At 40.7% G+C, this 22668-nt stretch overlaps 1 protein-coding gene across 3 annotated transcripts in view; it reads right to left on the bottom strand.

The window, feature by feature from the left end:
* Positions 1 to 1030: 1030 nt before the first annotated feature.
* Positions 1031 to 22668, bottom strand: part of LOC124387626 — a 152003-nt gene continuing 130365 nt past the window's right edge. For 2 of the 3 annotated variants that reach the window (XM_046852056.1, XM_046852055.1), the window contains exons 7-14: positions 15162 to 15418; positions 13156 to 13292; positions 10597 to 10718; positions 8042 to 8159; positions 7323 to 7631; positions 6837 to 7041; positions 6333 to 6756; positions 1031 to 5634 (exon numbers count right to left, since the gene is read on the bottom strand). In XM_046852056.1, coding sequence (XP_046708012.1) covers positions 4693 to 5634; positions 6333 to 6756; positions 6837 to 7041; positions 7323 to 7631; positions 8042 to 8159; positions 10597 to 10718; positions 13156 to 13292; positions 15162 to 15418 — 2514 coding nt within the window. In that variant the 3' untranslated portion in view covers positions 1031 to 4692. The remainder of the gene's footprint in view (positions 5635 to 6332; positions 6757 to 6836; positions 7042 to 7322; positions 7632 to 8041; positions 8160 to 10596; positions 10719 to 13155; positions 13293 to 15161; positions 15419 to 22668) is intronic. The other variant, XM_046852057.1, reaches the window with a different exon arrangement.

Here is a 22668-nt window from a genome sequence, read left to right as displayed (position 1 = left end):
TTGATAGCCACCCTAATCTAGAGCGTTTGACATTTACCTCAGATATACTGTACAGCTGAGCAATTGAGGGTCAAGGGCCCAGCAGTGGTAGTTCGGTGGTGGTGGGATTTGAGCCTATGACCTTCTTATTAGAATTCTGACATCTTATCCAATGAGCTACCACTTCTCTACCTGCTTTCCCAGCTTGTTTTGTTTATATGTAGAGGATTGGAGTGGCAATTTACCGCAATAGAGCTCTGACCTCAACCCTATTGGACACCTTTAGGATGAATGTGAATTCTGACTGCACCTCTCACCTACATTAGACTTTACTAACACCATTGTGGCTGAATGTGCACAAATCTCCATAAAATCTGGAGGAACATCTTCCCTGAAAAGTGGAGATTATTAAAAGCGCAAATGGGGACTAAATCTGGAAGGCGATGTACAAAAAGAGCAAACTCATCTTTGGGTCAGGTGTCCACAAACTTTTGGTATAGTAGGTGCAATGTTTGATTCCTCACTTTCAGCATTGTAATAATTTATTTTAAAAAGGCAGGCTCCTTTTTTGTCATACCAATATAATCTGTCCCGCTCTGCAGTCAACCTTTACGATTTTATTCGATAAGTCAGCTGTAATTTCATATTGAAAGCAACAGTGATTTGATAGATATGATACATGACATTTTATTTCTTTGGATATATTTCTCGTGACTCATATCTTTCTATCTCTGCGTTACACTTTCAGAGACAGTGTTTGTCTTATTTAAAGTTCTGAACGCCTTGCCTGTGCTCTAATATCGACGTTCTGTTTTGTCAGAGATGGGTAGAAAAAGAGATTGGTGTGGACACACTGTTCGCTATAGGAGTCTTCCAGCATTGACATTGCCTGGAGTGCATCCAAGTAGATCTCAGTAGCTGGAGTATCATAATTATTAGATAGATAGACAGACAGACAGACACACCGACGGACAGATCGATAAATAGAACATTTTGCCAGCAAAAATAAATACCTCAAAAGGGACAATTGGAAGATTTCTTTTTAGTTTTATTTAAGAAATTATTTATTTAAGCACACACCCCCCAAAAAAATCCCTCAAAACATGTATTTTTTTAATTTACAAAAAATAAAAGAGAAAATACAACAGAATCATATAATAAATAAACTTCAATCTGTTTCATATGGCATTGTGAGATTTCAATATTACTCTGCATAGAGCAGGGTCAATAATGAGGGTAAACAAAAAGGAGGCAGAGCCATTGTGGCTAGTGATACAGACAAGCCTTGGACAAAAGTAAATTCCTTGGACAGTCCTAACCACAATGCTAGTTGAAATGACAAGCGAATATTCTGTAACGAAGGTATTGCTAATGTATGAAAACCTGGGTAGCGTTCCTATGAGAAGAAGAAATGGAGCACTGTTTTGGTTGAAACCATTAAATGGAAACTGTTTGGTAAATAAAAGATGTGAGGGGTTGAAGTGGCTCGGCCTCCTCCTCTACCCGTTATCATGATTGTACACTAATACAGTGGATCTAGATCTGGTCTGACCCAGTCACAGTGGCTCTGAGTCAATATGTCCCACTTAATGATCAAATCACACAGGACATTGAGAAGGTGTATGTGTAAGTGTGTTTGAGTGTGAGTGTTGATGTATGTGCAGGGTTGGTCGTAATACTCAGAAAAGTCACTGTAAAGACATGTTGTGCTCTATCATCATTGCATGATTTTACAATATAAACTTTTTTTATTAATTATTTTTAGAATTGGTTGGTACCATTAATTTAACGCCAATGCCAGTGGCTTGAAAATGCAACATTAAAATCCATAGGCAACAAGTTTGAGGTGGGAGGTGGAAAGTGGTAGATCAGTGGTTAAGGCATTGGACCTTTCTGCCTTCTATCTCCAAATATGTCAGGATCCCCCCCCCCCGTCATCTAACCAAGCAGCAAGACTGAGTGGGCATCCTTAACTATCGGTTGGAACTAGTTCGTTTCAGCTTTGCCGACATGTCCAAATCCTGGAATCGTTTTGAAGTGGTTTTTCTTTAGGCATAAGATGCATTATTATTACTCCCTTGCTCTCAGGCTAAGCCACATCCAATTTTAGACATGCCCTAAAGAAGAAAGGTTTATTTGTCCCTACATTATGCTGCAGTAAAATCCTTATCTTCACAAATCCCACCTTGTTAGTAAATTGGGGAGCAGGTTCAGCCATGGTACAGTCCCCCCTGAAGCAAAGAACATTAAATGCCCTGCTTAAAGACTCAACAGTGGCAACTTGGATGTGCTGGGGCTTGAATTTTCACCCTTCTGATTAGTAACCCAGAGCATTAGTGCTGCCTTAGCAATGATTCTTGAAAGGGCAAAGTCTCAAGTGGGATTTGATAGTGCACCACCCCAAGCACATACACATCATGTTTCACAAGGAATGCACCATTTTACAGGGCAAGCATTTCATTAAAAGTTTTCAAGGAGGATTTGGACAGGTACAGTAAGTCCATGGCACAGCGTTTAGCTAACATGATGGATCACAAGCAGATCCGGCTGAGCCACATGCCTGTGGTCTCTCTGGAAGCACTAAATGAATGATGTTCTAGTGGCAGCTTGTGAAATCTGTGAGGTAAATGGGAGTCTGTGGGGATGCTGGACATGTGTCCAATGGTAGGACATCTAGGCCAGGATACAGTCCGATGCTACATCCAAAAAAGAGTGGGAGAATTGTACATCCTGGCACTTAGTTTGCCTGATATCTGCTGATGGCCTGATGACTTTGGGGTTTCACCTTGCAGATTAGAATTTCTGCACAAGCTCTTGTAACACACTTTAGCGAATTGGTCAATTGACCATGCCACTGTTTATAAAGTTGGGGGTGAGCATAAGCTGGTAATATGCATCTACTGTACATGCTACCTGCTGTACCACTATCCTGCCAAAACAAATAGCCATAAATCACTTTGTGACCTTGCAGAAAAGTTTCAGCCTGCACACATTAAGGTTTTAAGGCCATTCTTACACTCCTGGCAGTAACCCTTGACCTAATCACAGTCCATACCCAATATACACTATAACACGAGGCGTTTCCTCAACATATTTGGATTAGGTAATGCAATTACTGGTATTCTGTTATGATGCAACCTCTGTGTGTGAATGCGTATGTGTGTATGTTCACCCTTGTACAGAGTATGGAAAAATGGCTACATCCACATGTCCATTTTTTAGATGATTTGTCAAAATTCTGTACATTTGAAGGCATTCGAAAACATCCCCAGACACTCATTAGCTGTGGGGCAAACTATTCCTTTTTTCTGAAAAATTATTACTTTCCAGCATAGTCAGGTAGATCAGTCCAGGATTCCATTTGGGCTTGATGCCCTGCAGTAGAGTTAATCCCAAATAATCCAGACAAGTCCGCTCGGTTCAGTTTATTCCTTCGCAGGTGATTTCATCCCTCAGAGCCGTAATCCGACATGACATTTTAATCTTTTATCTCCTTCAGTTTTCTGTTTTTTTTTTCTTTTTATTTGAAAATGACTTTGCATGTTGTTTTTTTGAATACTACTGTACTCACTCAGTACTCAGTAATCACTTCACACCATGGTTTTTGATATTTACATTTACATACAATGTTGTAATATTTATTCTGATTTTCTTTCTTTTTTGTATATGGAAAAACAACAACAGTATTGTCTTTTATTGAGGGTCCCATATGAAAGTGCATTCCAGCTCAGAGTTTTGCATCCTGCCTGATTTCTCTTGAGGAATTGTGCCAGTTCAAATTTCTTGACATCATTTCTCTACATTAATTGTTCCGGAATCGGACGATATGTTGCACGTTAAATAATTGCTGTTCGAAAAAAAGTGCCAGGAATCAACAAACAATTGGAAAATGTACAAAAAATAAGATTTGTAATTCCAATATTGTATACACAAATCCAGGAACAATGGGACAGTGACATGATACCACATTACAACTGCAGCCCCATTTAAATGCATTTTAAATGCTTTAGGTTTCTAATATGGCAGTTGAAATCCAAACATGAAACATGAACTCTTGTGGGTCCGTCTTGAATCCAAGTCGAGATGTTTTGCATTGAAAAGGCATCAAAGTAAGTAGAAAGTAAGATGATTAGCTTTTCTTTTTGTATAGTTTTTTCAAAACAATGAGCAGACAAATTTACTCCAGCACCCCTGAACAAAAACTTTCTTTCTTTCTCACCACTATTGTATTATTTTGTATTTATCAGCTGTTATATGATAGCCTATCCCCCACCCCAGACTCCCTGGTGGTTGTGTTGTCTTGCACATTGCCCCAAAAACATGAGTCACCTGCAGTACCACTCTTTCTCTCTCATACACACATTCTCACAAATTGTGAATAGAAAAGATACTATGGACATTTCCAACCATTGCTTGCAACACTTAGAGAATGGTAAATACTCTGAAGAAAAACAAAGTGTTCTCAGTCTCTCTACTTCTGTTCTGCTTTTTGACACATATTGCTTTAAATTGCATCAATCACTCACTCTGTAGCTTCCTCTCGCTTTCTATTTAGCTCACCTTTGTTTCGTGTGTCTCTCTCAATTACTTTTCCTATATATCTTCCTCTCGTTCTTTCTCCTTTTTTACCTATTACTCCAGCACTGGTTGCAGCTTACTCACACCATACCCTTTCTCCCGACCATACCCTTACACCATCCCGTACTCTAGCTTTCAGTCTTTGTCTTTCCTCTCATCTCCAGACTGCTCATCTTTTTCCTTGTCATTTTGTTTCTTGGGTGTCTCTGCTTCGCTTTCATCCTCGATTTCTTTCTCCCTTTCTTGAAAGAGTTGGGCTAGTTTGTGGAACTGGGGCCCCCACTCCTCCAGCCCACCTCCCCACTCCTCCTTGTTGGCATCCTTCTCTCCTTCGCTTTCCAGGGAGCTAAGTGATCCAGCACGTGACCCTGTGCCTTCAAGGCCATACACTTGCACCGAGTCATACGGCGGCTGCGTTGGATCAAAGGACACCTGTGCCAGGCGTAGCCGCAAGAACTCGCCAACTCTTAAGGCCAAGGACTGGCCGCTTCCTCCTTGAATGCCCCTTCCTGCTGCTTCAGGCACTGTAGGCCAAGCTCCTCCATATCCTAGGATCCCTCCAAATGCTCCTCGACCCTGCCCAGGGTAGGGCAGCAGCTGGGGCATCATATCCCTCCTGCCCAGGCTGTAAGCCCCCATACCCACCCGTTCCCTCCAGTCAGCCACATAGCCCGTACTATCTGCGACACACAACGGAATCCCACCTTCTGGCCTCGCCACCACAAAACTACTTCCCATCTCTAATCCTCCTTGGTTTAAACTTGCTGTGTAGTCCTTTTGCTGCTCCCCCTGCAGGACAGTGGTGTAATTACGGCTGACAGATTGCATGGTATTGTTTGCTCCATCTGTGCCTTCTGCCGAGCCAGCTGCACACCTTTTTGGTGAGAGCCCGGCACGTGACGAGCGCCGACCTGCCATGGGCAGTGTGGCTGAATCACACAACCAGCCACCTGAAACCCCGGGCCTGGTGAGTGTGCCTGTGCTAGTCAGCACCAGTTCCCTTGGAGCAGAATCAGACTGCACCTGTTGGGAACGGGGAGGAGCAGGAAGGTTAAAGCGGGTCAGGATGAGCTTACGCTTATAAATGAAGGAGAAGGAAAAGGAGAAGGATTGGTAAGGTGGGGTGAGTATTAGAAAGCAAAGAGAAAAAAATTATTACAGGAAACTATATACACCCACCAGGCATAACTTTATGGCCACCGATCAGGCATAACATTATGACCACCTGCTTAATATTGTGTTGGTCCCCCTTTTGCTGCCAAAATAGTCCTCACCCGTCAAGCATTAACAGCATTAATTTCTTCAGCCATTTGAGCTACAGTGGCTTATCTGTTGGATCGGACGACACATGCATTAATGAGCCTCAACCACCCATGACCCTGTTGCCAGTTCACCACTGTTCCCACCTTAAACCACTTTTGGTGGATACTGACCACTACAGACCAGAAACACCCCATAAGCTGCATCATGTCTGGCCATCACAATTCGGCCCTCATCAAACTCACTCAAATCCTTAAGGTTGCCCATTTTTCCTGTTTCTAACACACCAACTTTAATAAAAAAAATGTTTGCTTGCTGCCTAATATATCCCACCCACTAATAGGTACCATGATAAAGAGATAATCAGTGTTATTCACTTCACTGTTCATAAGGTTATAATGTCATAATGTTATGGATGGTCGGTTTAAATTTATATTTATCTAAAGTTGTTAAATTTTCAATATTATATAAAAATAACCAGGATTTTTATTGTAAGAAAGGAGATAATTTGTTACCCAGTTAAGCTCCTGGCTGCGCTGCGCATCACTTCCCGAATCTTCCTTGATATCAATTTTGTGTGGAGTCCCTTCTTCAGATGCAGTGGCTCCATCCTGGGATGCAGTTCCCTCTCTAGAGCTATTCACAACTTCGCTAGGCCCCATGTACAATGTTCCTGGTTCAAGTGCTCCCACCATTGCGCCTTGGTTATGGATTACGAGGGAGTGATCTGGCTGGCCAGCAGAGAAACGATATCCAAGTTCCGTCAAGCCAGGTTCATATGGGCCCTGTGATCGCCGTTGCACTGGGAGGGTCTGGCTGCTGTAACACAACCGGCCATATAAAGGAGTCTGGCTTGGGTACTGCGCACCATCCATAGCTCCTGATTGGGCCCAGCTGCTGTATGTGCACGATTTATCCTGGCCGCGTTGAGAGAGACGTCTGATGAGAGAATATAAGGAGCGTTAGTTAAAATAGTGTCTTCACGGAGAACGGGTATAAATCTATAGGTACTGACTCACATGTTCCTACTGTCAAGGGTTCTGTATCCCCTACGAGCACTGTGGGGGGCGCTTTGCAAGGCAGTGATGTCAAAAGCAGCAGTGTCAGCCTCGCCACCTCCCTCGTCATCGTACGTGATGATATTCTCCCTCACATCGTCTTCCTCTAGAGGAGAAAGCGAGTCCCTTTTTTGTCTGCGCAGGGACAGAGACAGAGCAGTGACAGCTAAAGAGAGAGGGGGAAAAAAGGAAAATGGAAAAAAAAAGAAAGAAAATAATAAGAAGAATCAGTGTTTTTGTCCTTTATAAAATGGAATACATACTGTCTGTAGTTTGATGCATGTTTTTTTTTTTTTTATAAAATTGCAGGGTGCTTCAGAGAGAGAGAGTGAAAGGGAGAAAGAGAGACGGAAAAAAATGATTCCAATAGGCCATTAGAACAACAAGCACTCAGACAGACACACGGATAAATGACTAGTCATTATATGATCTTTTTTATGGTCCTACCCAAAAGTGTCGCGCCGCATGCTAAAATGGCCAGCAAGGCTGCTGTGCTGAGACCCGGAGAAGGCAGGGAGGAGTGCTGGGGTAGACAGATGGTCTCCCTTTCCCATTCCGCATCGCTCTGCTTCTCCTTCTCGCCGGCTCGGGCGCCTCCTCTCAGACAGGGACACACTGACACGGTGACGGTCGCCGTGCTCGTCAGGCCTGATGATACGTCTCTGAGGACCAGAGGAACGTGCAGTGTCAGGGAGGAAGTGGAAGAACGTGAGAGCGCCTGCAAGGGTGAGACGAGGACCAGGCTGGCGGTGGGACCTGGAGAAAAACAACCAAAAAGGAAAAGAGGAAACACAGAGATAGATGGTTAGATTTTTAAACTAAGCAAAAAAAATCCCCGGAAGGCTCCATTTTAAGCTCAAATGGAGAGTGATAGACATTTAATTCCACGAAACTCAGTCAAGTGAAGTTTAATTCTATTGCTCCTGGGACTACATTTGTTCAGACCATTGAGTCTGAACGGTGTAAAGAGCGTATTCTTTCTGAGCACCAGGAGAAGATATATGTGGCAAAGACAAACAAAGTAGTAGTGCATGAAAGAGACACAGAGGAGGACAGAAAGGTAGTCTGAAATATATACAGAGACAGGAAACAGGTAAGGGAGAAAAAGATAAAGGGGAGAGATACTTGATATTAGAGTGTTAGACCAGGTGGAAAACAAGGCACACCTCCGCTCTCTCGGATGCTGAAGTTGAGCGCGGTGCTGGACTCCGGAGGGATGTTGAAGTACACAGTGCTGTCGTTGCCTCCCTCATCTCTATCAATTGCTCTCAAGACCTGCACCACCTGGGAGGAAGGGACAGAGGCAAAGGAGAGCGATGAAGGAAACAAGCAAGCAATAGAATCAGAGAGAGAGATGATATTAAGGTCGTTTATACATATTAGATTCATGCCAGCTATCAGCATTAACCTCATTAGAATTAATAAATTGCCCTTTGGTGAGGGATCCTATTGCATTAAGGGTGCATTTCTAACGATGAGACAGCGAATGAATGAATTAAATGAATCTAAATCCATATACAAGTTTACCTTATGCTTAAACACTTATTATTTGGACAAAAGTTTGTAGACACCTGATCATTTGAGCATCTCATTCCACATTAAGTCCCCATTTGCTCTTATAATATTCTCTATTCTTCTGGAAAGATGATCCAATAGATTTTGGAGTGTGCTTGTGGAGATTTGTGGGGATTTATTTAGCCAGAAGGGTGTTAGTAAAGTCATGTACTGATGTAGGTGAGGTGAGGAGGCATGGGGTGCATTACAATTCATCCCAAAGGTGTTCAATAGTGTTGAGGTCAGAGCTCTATAGCAGGCCATTTAAGATATACCACTTTAGTTAGTTGTCCCAATACCTTTGTCCATATAGGGTATCTTTATTCCAAAAGACTCACACAGGCCCTTACCCCCTACCATCTTGCATCAACGTTCTACCCTTCAAAACAGGACATAATGTGTTTCAGAAGCTTGAAGAACAGGCAACCATCTAGAGACGTACCAGCGCCATTTGGATCCCATTTCATGTTTGGACATTGGACCTCTTTAAGTGTTTAAAGGCTCTGGCATGGAGAAGTTGGTGTTGGATCTATGATGATCCCAAATGTTGAGCTATTTTATGAGTTGCTCAGTATTGTAAGAAAAAATGATGAGGACAACGAAGATCGTAATGAAGAAGTTTATAACAGCGTAGCAGTGACAAAATACATGAAGCACTTTGGGTTCATCGGAGTCAGAAAGAACCCAGAGTGAACTCTGCCCAGATATTTTATATTGTTCTTCCCCTTTGAAGTATAGACCGGAGTTATCCTTTAAATGTAAATTAGATATAGGACATGTGTGAGGAGACAAAAGGCTGGGGAAGACCATTCTTGGGGGCAGAGGTCAGCAGGTGGTAATCACCGGTATTCGCACCTTTGCTGGTGCCAGCCCCCGAGCAGGTCAGGAAGGGGTATTGTGTGAATGATAATCATGGTCTCAGATACCTTTTGGTTAGAGATAGTCCTTGGGGCTTGCTGCTTCTCCCAGACTGATTAAATTAAGTCTATGATTCTGATTGATACAACTGAAATTCTACATAACTACTTTTGTGAAATGTAAGCCGTTTTGCGGATGAGCTTATTTTGATATAGTGTAGGGTGGAATCTGGGTTGAGGCAGTCTGTATTTCTTACAGTATCTTCAGGTTCCATAATCTCAAATGACTGTATAAGACTGTAGAAAGACTGTAGAAACATTACTCATACTCACAAATTCCAGGGCTCATGTTAGTACTCACTCTCCAGTATTCTGTATTGTTTAAAGATTTATAATCACACTCTTGATATCAACCAAATGAGGTTGGGTTCCCCTTTTGAGTCTGGTTCCTCTCAAGGTTTCTTCCTCATAACATATAAGGGCCTTGCCACAGTCGCCATGGCTGCTCAGGGATTTATCAGGGATAAATGCACATCGTTCACCTAAACTGTTAAATTCTGTAAAGCTGCTTTGAGACAATGTCTGTTGTGAAAAGCGCTATAGAAAAACTTGACTCGACTTGACACTATGCAGGCGGGAAAGCTTTTTTATTTTCTTTTGCATTTTTTTACATAAAGCATGAAAACTAATAGAGCGTCAATTCACATTAGCAGCTTTGGACATCTCAAAGTCCAGGACATGTTCCTGTTGCAGACGTTCTGAAAGTCGAAAGGAGCTGTAGAAATGAATGCGGATGAAACGTCTGGGAAAAGACATGTGCTCAGGAAGCTGAGCAGATAGGCATGGGAGCCCAATTAAAAACCAAACATGTGGGAAAATATCATGACACAGTGAGACGAGCAGCAAATCGCAAAACAAACAGTGAAGAAGATATTCAATTAGTTGGGGGATTAAAAAAAAAAGGTGAGATAAGAAACAGGGACTGATATAGATGTTGGGATTTATAAAGAGAAAAATCTTGGTGTATGGGTCATATGATTAAAACACACTCATTATATGCTAATAATTATAATTACACCAACAAACTAAGCTGTCTAGAAGAAAATATTTACCATTTATGTAAAAAGTCTCCTTCTTTGTGATAATTAGGAGGTTCACACTACAAGACATGGTGTAATTAAAAGTAATGTTTGGGTGTATCATATTGATATAGCGGTGATTATTTTCCTACTACAGCAAAACGATATATGTACATGAATATAGAAGTAAACAAGAAAGTTATTAGTCTTATATTTGGTGATTCGGCTTACCTGTCCAGTGGAGGTGGAGTCACACATGGCCGTCGTGTACTGTCGGTCCAGCTCCGGAGCATTGTCGTTCTGGTCTAGCGTTTGTATGGCAACCAGAGCTCTGGAAACTTGGCTAGGGTTATCTGATGTAACAGAACAATGAAGTGGTATTTGGTTACTAGGCATTTAGTATCACGGATGTCCCCCTTTGTGCTTTTGGGGTTTCCCTCTATGCCTGCCGTGTCACTTGTCTGTTACCTAATGGGTTAATGCGTTTTCTGCAAACCTATGATTCATTTCTTCATGTATACCTTTAGCGAGTGGCAGGCCGTGCATTTTACACCTAAGCCTTCCTCAGTCAATCCACCTCTTAATAGCATCATTATGACACTACAACTATAGAAACCATCACTATTATACAGAAACTCAGAATAACAGCTGCATCACAGACAGTAATTTCATAGAGTGAGAATGAATGGCATTACTAAAGCAAGAAACCCAATGAACACAATTCAACAAGTCTCCTTTCACTGTAGCCACACCTCCCACATACATCATCTCTAGCAGAAGCATCGATATTAACCTCATAAAATGACCCTGGGTTTTTCATGCATTTTTCCCATGCATTAAGGTTTTTCTGGGGATTTGCACTTGCATGCTTTTGTTGCAAATTTTACAGGAAAGAAAACAAACCTCAACAACTGTTTTGAACTACTTTGCTCGACCTTTTCTCATAATATCCCACCTTAACTCTGTCATGTAAAAGTAAATATATCTGTGACCGAATCAATTTCTTCTTCTCAGTAAGCCATTGTTAAACGAAAAAACACCTACTTATTCCAATCAAATATATCTGAGCATGTGCAGTTTGTTACAGATGCAGTTTGAGGGCCCCAATTAGTGCACTCTCTGACCGTTCAATCAAAGGATGTGAAAATAGCCACATGATTGGGAGCCTTCCAGAGGGCCTCGGAGGGATTAAGTTGCAGTCTGATTGGTTAAAGCAACAGCTTTATGCAACATGGAGTATATTTGCAATATGAGCTCATAGCTGCTGACTGCGAAGGCCAGACAGATACGGCATCTCACCTAATTTCAAATTACCCCATAGACTGGCTTTTGCCAGTCATTAAAAGACCTAAAGGGAACTCCTAACTGACCATGGTGTATTCATCTTAGCTTGTCTACAGAATGATAGACATCTCAGGGAGGGCTCATCAAAGATGAAGGCATGGTCCTCTTTCTGGCCAATACTTTAATTCCATGGGTATCTTTGTTGCAGAGCTCTCTAGTTCTAGGGATGGTAGTCCAAGAGAGGAATCTCGAAACCAACTTAAGAGCACCTTGCTTAGCTGTAGTTCACAGTATTCTGAAACTACTCAAATTCACAGAGTTCCCTTATTCTCAGGACATTGGATTTATAGACAAATCCTTAGGTTTCAGGTGCTGACTGAGAAGACCAGACAGATGCATTTGACTCTGCAGCATGTGATGTCTGAAATCTGATTGATAGAAACTCTGACCTAACCTTGTACTATGTAATGAATAGAATGGACTATTGGGAATAATTGAATATATTTTCATGGACAAAAACGTAAGTCAGAGAATCGGATAGCAAAGGCCTTGCTGGCCTGCCATCACCTTGAGTTTATCCAAAGTCCATACTTTAAGGCCCCTGACACCACTGGTATAATGCACTGTTTTGGCTGGCTAGTGAAAAATCAATAGGCCAGTTCAATCAGGCCGGGCATGTATGGTCACAAGGAGAGTCTGGTTGCTACACAGTTTGGCTGGAATACTGCCAGAGTGTGACACTTTTACGAAAACAGACTTGAGGAGATCTTCGATCATTTCTTCCCTTTCAGATTATTGCTTGTCATATCAAATGACTAGCTCATGCCCTGTTGTCTTGGACAGTATGGCCCTGTCATATACTCAGACTTAATTGATTGATTCTGGGTCTAAGGAAGTGCTCCTCTGAAGATCTCCTCATATTAACATTCAGTGCCAGACGTTCCAGTTTGGAATGGACAGTATTCACATTCTTACACACACACAAACACACACCTAGACTAACATGTTATAGATTAAAGCATGCTGCAGCACATTACTGGAAATAGGTTCCTTCTGCCTGAAATAATAAATCCTCACTTTTTATAAGCAGACTTTGACAGATAAAAGAAGTGGATTCTGCTCTCATTTTTGCCCAACATTTATTTATTTATTTTGCATCAAATGAAATGCACACAAGTGGTATGTGAAAACCTGGAAAAATTCATAAAAAACAATCAATACTATGTAATAATCTCCTATCCCCCGCCCCACCCCCCAAGGTCAATTCTAATTAAGAATCGGTGCTGTAAATAAATCTCAAAGAGGTAACCATTTTAAAATTCATCATTTACACATTATATGGTGTACATATTGCAGTTAGAGGACTACCACAGAGGACCACTTGCAGTCGCCTGCAAATAAAAAAAAAGGGTATTTTGCTGCCAGTTGACTTCATTTTGTTGATATGCAAATATTCTGTGCACTGCACATCCAAACCGTGTGTCAGAGACGAAGGCTGGTTATTACCTCTTTGTGTGGCGATGATGGTGATATTGTGCCACTGCTCATGCTCGCGGTCCAGCTCTGTTGTTGTTGTGATAAGCCCAGTGTCTGGGGCGATCCGGAACAAAGCCTCTGGATCTGACTGTGGATCAATGGAGTATCTAAGACAGATAGAGAGAGAGAGAGTGAATCAAACACTAAGGTGAGGTAGGAGCAAGACATGCAGGGGATGGTTGACAAACAGTGACACTGTGATACAGGCATAAAAACTTTTAGGAAACCAGTGTAATACATGTGCTAGATAAAAGTGCAATCAAAGAGGACCTATTGTCTGATTTGTTGCAGCAGCCTGGTGTGCAGATGTTTTCCAAAATTCGGTTAAAGCCAAAACTGAACATTGGAAGAAAGTGAGCCAAAAGTAATGAGCCATGCTCCATAAACACTGGATTTCTGCCAGTGGAAGAACTTGGAAGACCTAAAGGGGACTTCTAGAGGTCGACTGATTGATCAGACTGATTTTTGCTATTTTTTAATTAATCACCATTGGCGTGTTTGTACTCTTATACTAAGAGATACTACATAACTCTCTCGAACCAGCAGGTGGCAGTAGTCTGTATTCGGCATCCAAACAGGGAAACCGGAAGAGCTGGAACTGTGATTATATAAAGAGAACAGTGTTTTTACCTGCGGCGATCATTACTAATAGATTCGTGTATCTTTTTTTAATCTTGCCTGCTAAGTTGCAAAGACAAGGGCATGAATGACAACTGTCAAGCGTTCCCTCTTAACTCCATCGTTGTTTGCTTTTGCCATATCATTTTTTTGTCGTGTGCTCATTCGCGAAGCTGAATATGCAATCAGAGTTCTCTTTCTCACTGATGAGCGCCGCTGCTGATTTGACATGCAGAATCGTCTGAAAAACAGCTGATGCCATTCAGATACAGCCAATGGTGTGGAAGACACTGATGCCGACCGATGCTCAAAAACCACCCAACATTGCACAGCGGCCGACCATCAGCTTGGTGTATCCGTGACACTTGGGCTTTAAATGCTTATCCTTTGTTTTTAATCTAGCCATATATATTACTGTATTGTTAACAATCCTTCAACCAGCTGTAGTTTAGGCTACAAGTAAGCATGGGTACCAAAACTTGCAAACAAGTGCACTGATTGGAAAGGGTTAAGTTGTTTAATAAATGTTCAATTCAAGCAATTTTCTGTAGTAGATTTAATAGATTTTATGAGATGAAGGGGGAACAAAAGAAAACATGTTGGCCAAAAAAATTGGCATCATGTATCAGCTATATTGGCATTGGCCAAAGAAAAACCCATCTGTCAACCTCTACTATTAATTGACCTTGATGTATTTACCCATGCTTGTCTATAGAATGATAGACACCTCAGAGAGGTCTCTCTGAAAGCTGGAGACATGGCACTGTTTCTGGATAAAAGTAAGTCAGTGGGTGTCTTGGTTGCAGACCTATCAAGTTCAAACTCTGTCATAAATGACGTGAGGTATGAAACCTTGAATGGTATCTTAAAGTCAACTGAATAGCACCTTGCTTAGGAGTATATCACGGTATTCCGTGGTCCATTGTTCTATGGGGTTCATAGACAAATCCTTGGGTGGATATTTGGGACTAAGAACTACTTCTGGTGTTGATCAGGGTATCCTGCATAAAGATGCTGAGCTCCAAAATGAGAACCAGAAAGTTCTAATTTTACAGATCCACAAGGAAAGCAGAGATGTTAAATAGAAAAAACATTCTCTTGGAATCTGGGTCGCAATTACCGAAAGACAATGGTACAACTTTTACTACATTGCTACACAATGTTAAGTCCTACCCAGGGGTGCAACTACACATTTGCTAAGTGGTATGCAAGATGATGGTTGGCACCCCGCTTCCCTTCCACAAAAAGAGCAGTAAATACCAGAATAAATACACTACAAGCAATGGCGCCTGCCCTGTGTGGCATTGCATATACCCCAATTTTGTGTCTCTGGTCCTACACTTCATCAATCCCCTTACCTGATGTTGCTGCTGAGTCCTGTGTCTGGATCCACAGCACTAACACGGCCAACAGTGCATGCCGGGGGGCAGTTCTCCGAAACCTCCATGAGGTACCTGGTCCGGGAGAAACGTGGAGGCTCGTCTGCATCCAGTACAGCCACTCGAATGGAGGCCCGGTCCTTAAAGGGCCCACGGCGCAGGAAACGTGGGTCGACAGTTGGGTTCATCACCTCCACCGAAAAAGAATATGAGCTCCGGCTTTCATAGTCGACAGCCTGCAAGAAAACAAAAACAAAATGGAATTGACTAATGTAACAAACAACATGTTCAGAGTTCTGACCAAAAAAATCAACCAGGATCACCCTAAATAAGGGCTTACTGTCATCACCAATTATTAGTGTCAGGATGAGGCTAAATCTATTCTACGCTCTTTTCGCAATCTCTGATGCCTGGCCTAGGACTTTGACACTTTGACAGTAGGAACAGGGGAATGAACTGCACTAGAGGCTATTTAGGAAACTATTTAATCGCCTGCAGGCAACACCTAGCCTGGTTGTCCATTTCTGGATACTCCGATAATGTCTGGGAAACTGAATAGGTGCTGGGTGGCTAAGGTCTGAGGTGTTTTTTTTTTTTTTTTACCTCAGACTAGTAAATTTCCTGAAAAAATGTGATGGATTTTGCTCCTCAACACCCTTTGGGAAGAATTATGATGGTGGGCAGAGCACCTCCAACACCATATAGTGGGCCAACAAATCAGTATTGCTCTATAGTACAAAGCGATAACTAGGGTTTGGGAGGATGTTCATAAAAATCTTTTTTTTTAAAGATAGCAAACACTGCATTACACATCGAAGACGGTTCTAGCATGATGAATCGCTAATATATTAGAACAGGAATAATCCATGGTTCGGTCTTTTACTTTAATCACAGCCAATTCTTTTCTCATCAGGTTAGAAAATAGAACTTAATCAAGCGCATCCTATTACTTTCCTGTTATCCAGATCCTTAGCTAGTTTGACATCTTTTAGCTACTTTAGTGGCAAGAGTGTTGATAGAAAAAAAAGCTTTACTGCTAAACAACTGTGCTGGCTCAGCACATTTCATGTTATTTCAAAAACAAAACTACTTAAGACATTGTGCTGTGCTTTATATGAAAAAAAAATGAAAAAAAATAGAAGAAGGCTTTTGTGCCTACCATGTTTTTCCTCACAAATAGAATACAGTATATTGCAGCAGAGAAAGTGCTGACACAGTGCTTTACCACAGGTTAGATATATACAGCTCTAGGTATGCGTTTTTTTTTTTAACATGAGTATATATATCGCCTTAATTATTATATTATTATTCATCTATAGTTTACCTATAAGGCACTGTTTTTGCATTTTTGCTGCTACAATGTACAGAAATGTGCTGATTTTATATATACAGTATATATATATACAGTATATATATATATATATATATATATATATATATATATATATATATATATATATATATATATATATATATATATATATATAGTGAAGTTAATAACGGAAAATTTGAATGGCGACGAATGCAGCGAAATTGTTGGACGATTTTAATAATAGATAAATAAATAAATAGAAAACCTTTCAAATCCAAACCTTCACTGCAACACACGTTTATTCACGACGTCCATTCTTGACTCGGATATAACAAAAATACATTGCACTGAAAAGTCATTTTCAATCAGTAAACATTTTAATGATGCGCCAAGTCTCAAATCAGCACCAAAATCCGAATGGTGCGGCAGTTAAAACCGTCCGTGTGGAAACATAGCAAAAGTTCCGTTTGGTGTCCTGATGATTTATGTAATTTAAAACACTATAATTACTTTACAATAATTAACAAAAATATTTTGTAATCCTGCTCTATGTTGTATTTAATAAAGCATCCATATTTGTAAATGCACATGTTGATTAGAGTATTAACAACTAAAAAATATTAATTTAAGGTTTATAATATTTTAATCAATTAATTAAAGCATATATATATATATATATATATATATATATATATATATATATATATATATATATATATATATATATATATACAGTGGAATCCGCTTATCTCGCCCTCGGTTAACTCGACAACCCTATTAAGTCGACGTTTTTGAAGTGGAACCGCCAAATTCTCGCTTTGTCTACGCATTTTTTATCGGTTATGTCGACTTTTTTTTATGTCGCGGAACCCTAATATCTCGAGTTCAAGGGGGGAAAAATTAGAAATTTTAACGTCAGTTATGTCGATTGGCGCTGTGCAGCCGCAGAAGAACTCGCGAAAGTGTCGGAAAAATCAAACCTTACAGATACTACAGGTGTTTGTATTGTATACTGGTGAATCTCTGCTGTTAGTAAGTGCACATATGCATTTTTTTGTTAAATGTTATGCGATGAACGGAGCGGCGCTCGGCTTGAATCCTTACCGGCGAGCGCAGAGGGTAAGGAGCACGGCTCTCTCGGTAAGGAGCGACGGTGTCGAATGGACGGTGGTTTGTATTGTATACTGGTAAATCTCTGCTGTTAGTAGGTGCACTTATGCCTTTTGTTGTTAACAAACGTATGTACATTTTTATAGCATGCCTTCATCAAACAAATCGCGGCAATGCTGTTGTGTAAAAAACCCTCCAAAAACACGTGCATGCACATTCTCATTTATTAACGCACATCATGTACATAAAGAAATTTCAAGCACGTTAATATATTGCCGCCATTTTGATTTTCGTTTATCTCGATCATCGGTTACCTCGATGCTTTTTGGCGACCCCCTAGGACATCGACATAACCGGGTTCCACTGTATATATATATATATATATATATAAGATATATATATTATCTTTTTAACTGCTTCTACAAATTCCATTTCATTCTGCTACACATTTCATTTTACTTAATATATACTTTAAAATGTCTATTTATTTATATATATTTTCTTACAAATATTTTTTTAACTCTAATTTTTACTGTGAGCAACTGCAACCAAACAATTTCCCTATAGGATTAATAAAGTATTCTGATTCTGAAAAGTATTGGGACACCTGGCTGCTCCAGACATATGTACTTCTTTTTCAAAAGCAAACTCCAAGGCACACAATTGTATACGATGCCTATGGATGCTGTAGCATGAAATTGACCCATTTACCCTTCACTCAAACTAGGACACGCAAACCTATTCCAGTATGATAATGTTCCTGTGCACAAAGCTTGCTCATTGAAGATATGCTTTACATGGGTTCGAGTGAAAGATTTGCTATATTGAGCCCAGACCTCATCTCTATTCTCACCTTTGGGATGAATTGGAACGCTGACTGCAATCGCAGGCCTCCTCAGCTCACCTACTTTACTAATTCTCTAAATTCATGCCATTTAAAGTTTAAAGATTTAAATGATGTCTATGCATAGTGTTTAAATTCATATATTCATATTCATTATTAGGATAGTGCGCATAATTGAACCATACCTGCTTTCTCTCTCATCATTATCATAAAAGCTGTGGACAAAGTAAAGCTTTTCTAATAGAATACCTGAGCAAATCTCTCTGAGCGTTTTGTGTGTGTGTGCGTGTGTGTGTGTGTGTGTCTGGGGGGTTGTCAACTAGTGCAAAGGTTGGATCTGAACTACATCGGTGAGTGCAAGTTCTATTGGCCACCACACTGCCAACTTCCTAATACTAACTCCCAGGTTGCACTGTAGCACACACACACACACACACACACACACACACACACAGTCCGAAGTCCCTGGGGTCCCCCATGGGTACTGTGTGTTTTGGCGGAACAGACGGAGGCACAGAGGGAAAATGAGCTGAATTAAACTGGCCTGACTGGACACAAACTTGGCAACTTGAATTTTTTTTCATGCTGTCAGCACACACACACACACACACACACACACACACACACACACACATGCTACAATCACATTCATGCAAGGTATGAATAAGAATGAATTTTCAGATTCTGCAAGATACAACCAGGCATTCCCACAATAACCTTTTCGAATCACTGAATAAATGAATTGATTGATAAAGTAATACATTTTATTAATTACTTAATACATAAATACAGAAGTAAAAACTGAGAACAACAAAAATCCAAATGCCTGTGTTCATCCATATTACAGTTATTCATTTGTCCCTTAGTTGCCTGGTCAGGTTCACTCTGGTTTAATGTATTAAAATAATAGGGAGGCACATGGGATTGAGAACAAAAAACAAAAAAAACAACAAAAAAGACCATTCATGAACCCTGAATAAGCTGTCAGTTGTCACAGCAAAATTCTTTCTTCGGATATCCCAGCAATGTTATGAACTTGGGGGTCAGAGCATAGGGTGATACAGCACCCCTGGAGCACAGATGTTTAAGGCCCCCAAAGTGTGGCAGCTTAGCGATACCATGGGCTTGAACCCCGAACCTTCCAATCAGTAACCCAGAGTCCTAACCACTAAGCGTCCACATTTGTAGATGCTTCATATCCCATTCTACTTTTTAGTCTCTATTTGCTCTTATGATAACCTCCATTCTTCAGGGAAGATGTTCCACTCCAGATTTTGTAGAGATGCCACATTCAGCCACAAGGGCGTTAGTAAAGTCAGGTACTGATGGAGATGAGGAGGCCTGGGGTTCAGTCAGCGTTCCAATTTATCCAGGGGAATTGGGTTGATGTCAGAGCTCTACAGCAGACTACTCAAAATCTTTCAACTCATGTTGACAATATCTTCTTGGAGCTAGTTCTATAAACAGGTTTTGGGTCTCCTAGTTCAAGTAAAGGGTATAATGCTACCACCACAAAGACATGCTATAAAATTGTGTGCTTCCAAGTTTGTGGGAACAGTTTGGGAAAGAACCACATATGGCTGAAAAGATCAGGTGTGCATATAGATATTATGGTACACGCCTTACGCTAATTTACATTTAGGTAATTGCAAAAACCATGTGCTACAATAACTCATGTGGTAAGAAAGAGAGGGAGAGAGAGGAGAGAGAGAGAGAGAGAGAGAGAGAGAGAGAGAGAGAAAGATTGAGAACGTTTAAACGGCGCTTAGCGGAACAAAACTAATTTAAACGCATTGCTACTGAAAAATCCACAGTGTAGCAACAATCTGTTTGGGGAGGAGAGACGTCACTTATGCTGTGAATGCACACTCATCACCTTCTTCCCTTCCCATACACCTCAGACTTCCTACTCCTCTATCTCTCTCTCGCTCTCACTCTCTCTCTCTCTTTCTCAGTCTCCTACTCCATTACTTTAACACAGCTAGAGAACACACATCACTTTCTCTCAAGTGTGTTTACACGTCGTCCTTCTATTTATCAGTCTCTTTTTCACTCTCTCTCTCTCTCTCTCTCTCTCTCTCTCTCTCTTTACTCAAACCCTGCCTTACATTCCCTCCTGCCCTCACAAGTGTGTGAATGACTCTCCAGTGAAATGTAATTAATTAAGCACTTCGCAAACACTTTCATGACTTTCTGAGCTTGGAAAAAGCTCTTCCGCTCCCCCTATAGACAGTCTTTGGGTTTGCGCTCTTTGTGGGTTACGTTCCAAAATATCAACGTTAATGTCTGTATTCAAATTTCGAACAAAAATTAGGTGTGGCCAGAAAACCTTCTTGTAGTTTGACGAGAGTTCAGAGAGAATTTCTGTGGTAAGATCTGCATAAGAAATACGCATTAGATGCAGACCCTGACCAGGCAGGCACTAAGGATGAATGCTAGCTGTATGAATGCTAGCTTTTGTCAGTTAATACCCTGCCTACCTATTCATCAGAGCTGGATGAAGTACAAGTACAAATCAGAGATCATACTTAATTAAGGATGAGTCGTTTTGTTCATTTTGAACGAGCCTTTAATTTGACTCAGAAGAACGATTCGTCTCAAAAAGTGATTCGTTCATTTTTTACTGGACGTGCACGAGCAAAGTATCGCAATATTTCCCTACGTTATGTACAGAAAAAAGAATTGAGTAGTCTTTCGACTCATCTCTGGACTCTTTTAGTCCAAGTCGTTCGTTCTTTTTTCACTTGACTCCCATATACGCTGTGTGGTGCATCACACAGGAAGCAGATTTGAGTTCATTTCATGAGTCCTCTGGTCCGGGTTATTCGTTCTTTTGTCATGTGACATGACGTGATGAATGTAATTAAAGGATTAAATGAATGAACTCAATTATTTAAAAAAGATTTATTCATTCGTTCAATCACTAAAATGTCCTGATCTTCCCAAAACTATTTTCAATGGACTAGGATCACTAAAAAAAGGGATCTATGAGAACTATATCTCAGTGATAGATGTGGTTCATTGTTCCATTCTCTTGTACATCAGACCTTTCTGAGGAAAGAGTTTTCGAATTACAGACACACACACACCCACAGAGAACCCTAATTTCACACACACTCTCACCAGAACCATAGGGTTACGCTTGTGCTTCTCTTGACAGGTAATTATTAAATGCAATTTTGTATTTGCTTCAAAGTGTCAAGGAGCTTGTTTTTCCAAAATGAAGTCGTGAAAAAAGTTATATGGACAAAATATATAATAGAGTTGGACACCTGACCAGAAGATGCATGTGTGCTTTTTTCCCCCAGAACTTCCAATTCAGATAATGTAAATCATATGTTTATTGAGCTTCGGGTAATAACAACATATATTTTGAAATCCAGGCGTCCTAATACTTTTGGGATACGATGCGGGTGCAAAAATATGTTAATTTTTTGGAATCCGAATGTCACGTACGCCGCAAGTCAAAGTGCGAGGGAAGAAAAAACGAATGGCGTTTTAATTGTAATAATGACGCGTAAACAGTGTGAAGGGCGTAAATACAGTGGATATGGATTTTGATTAGCCCTACTAATTAGTTTCTATGCGCAAAAACGCTTTCGTGTAAATATACAAAAAAAAATTTATCGATTTTTTTTCTTTTGACTGCGGTTGATTGCGACTTTTTACGTAATTAAATTTCAGCTTTTTCTGGTTCACAACACATCCGTCCAGATATTTGTTAAAATAATATGTCAAAAAAAAGCTTTGGACACACCTCCTTGTAAGCCGTTATACAATATGTGTCGAACAGGGGGAATTTGTATTTGTATTAGCTTGTTGTCGCTCTTGTTTTTATGTAGCACTAGTTGGAAATTAAGCGGTGTGAAGGCTAATATTTGGCCGAAACAAAAAATAGCCTATAACAAGTATGTTTTTCCAGTGTCGATTCATTTTCTTTCATTATTTTTATGGTTTGCTAATTCAAGAATTCTATGTTCCCTGGTGGTCTAGTGGTTAGGTTTCGGCGCTTCCACTGCTGCGGCCCGGGTTCGATCCCCGGTCAGAGAACCAACCCCAGCCATTAGGGTTGCACAAGCCTTAATGCCTGTCCCAAGCCCGGATAAATGGGAAGGGTTGCATTAGGAAGGGCATCCAGCGTAAAAACGTGCCAAATCAAACATGCGGAATGGTCCGCTGTGGCGACCCCTAATGGGAGAAGCCGAAAGAAAGTTTAATTC

This window comes from Silurus meridionalis, chromosome 6, assembly GCF_014805685.1.
Source record: "Silurus meridionalis isolate SWU-2019-XX chromosome 6, ASM1480568v1, whole genome shotgun sequence".
NCBI classification, from domain to species: Eukaryota; Metazoa; Chordata; class Actinopteri; order Siluriformes; family Siluridae; genus Silurus; species Silurus meridionalis.
The sequence above is the reverse complement of the archived record's forward strand: the minus strand, read 5'-3'. Positions and strand labels throughout refer to the sequence as shown.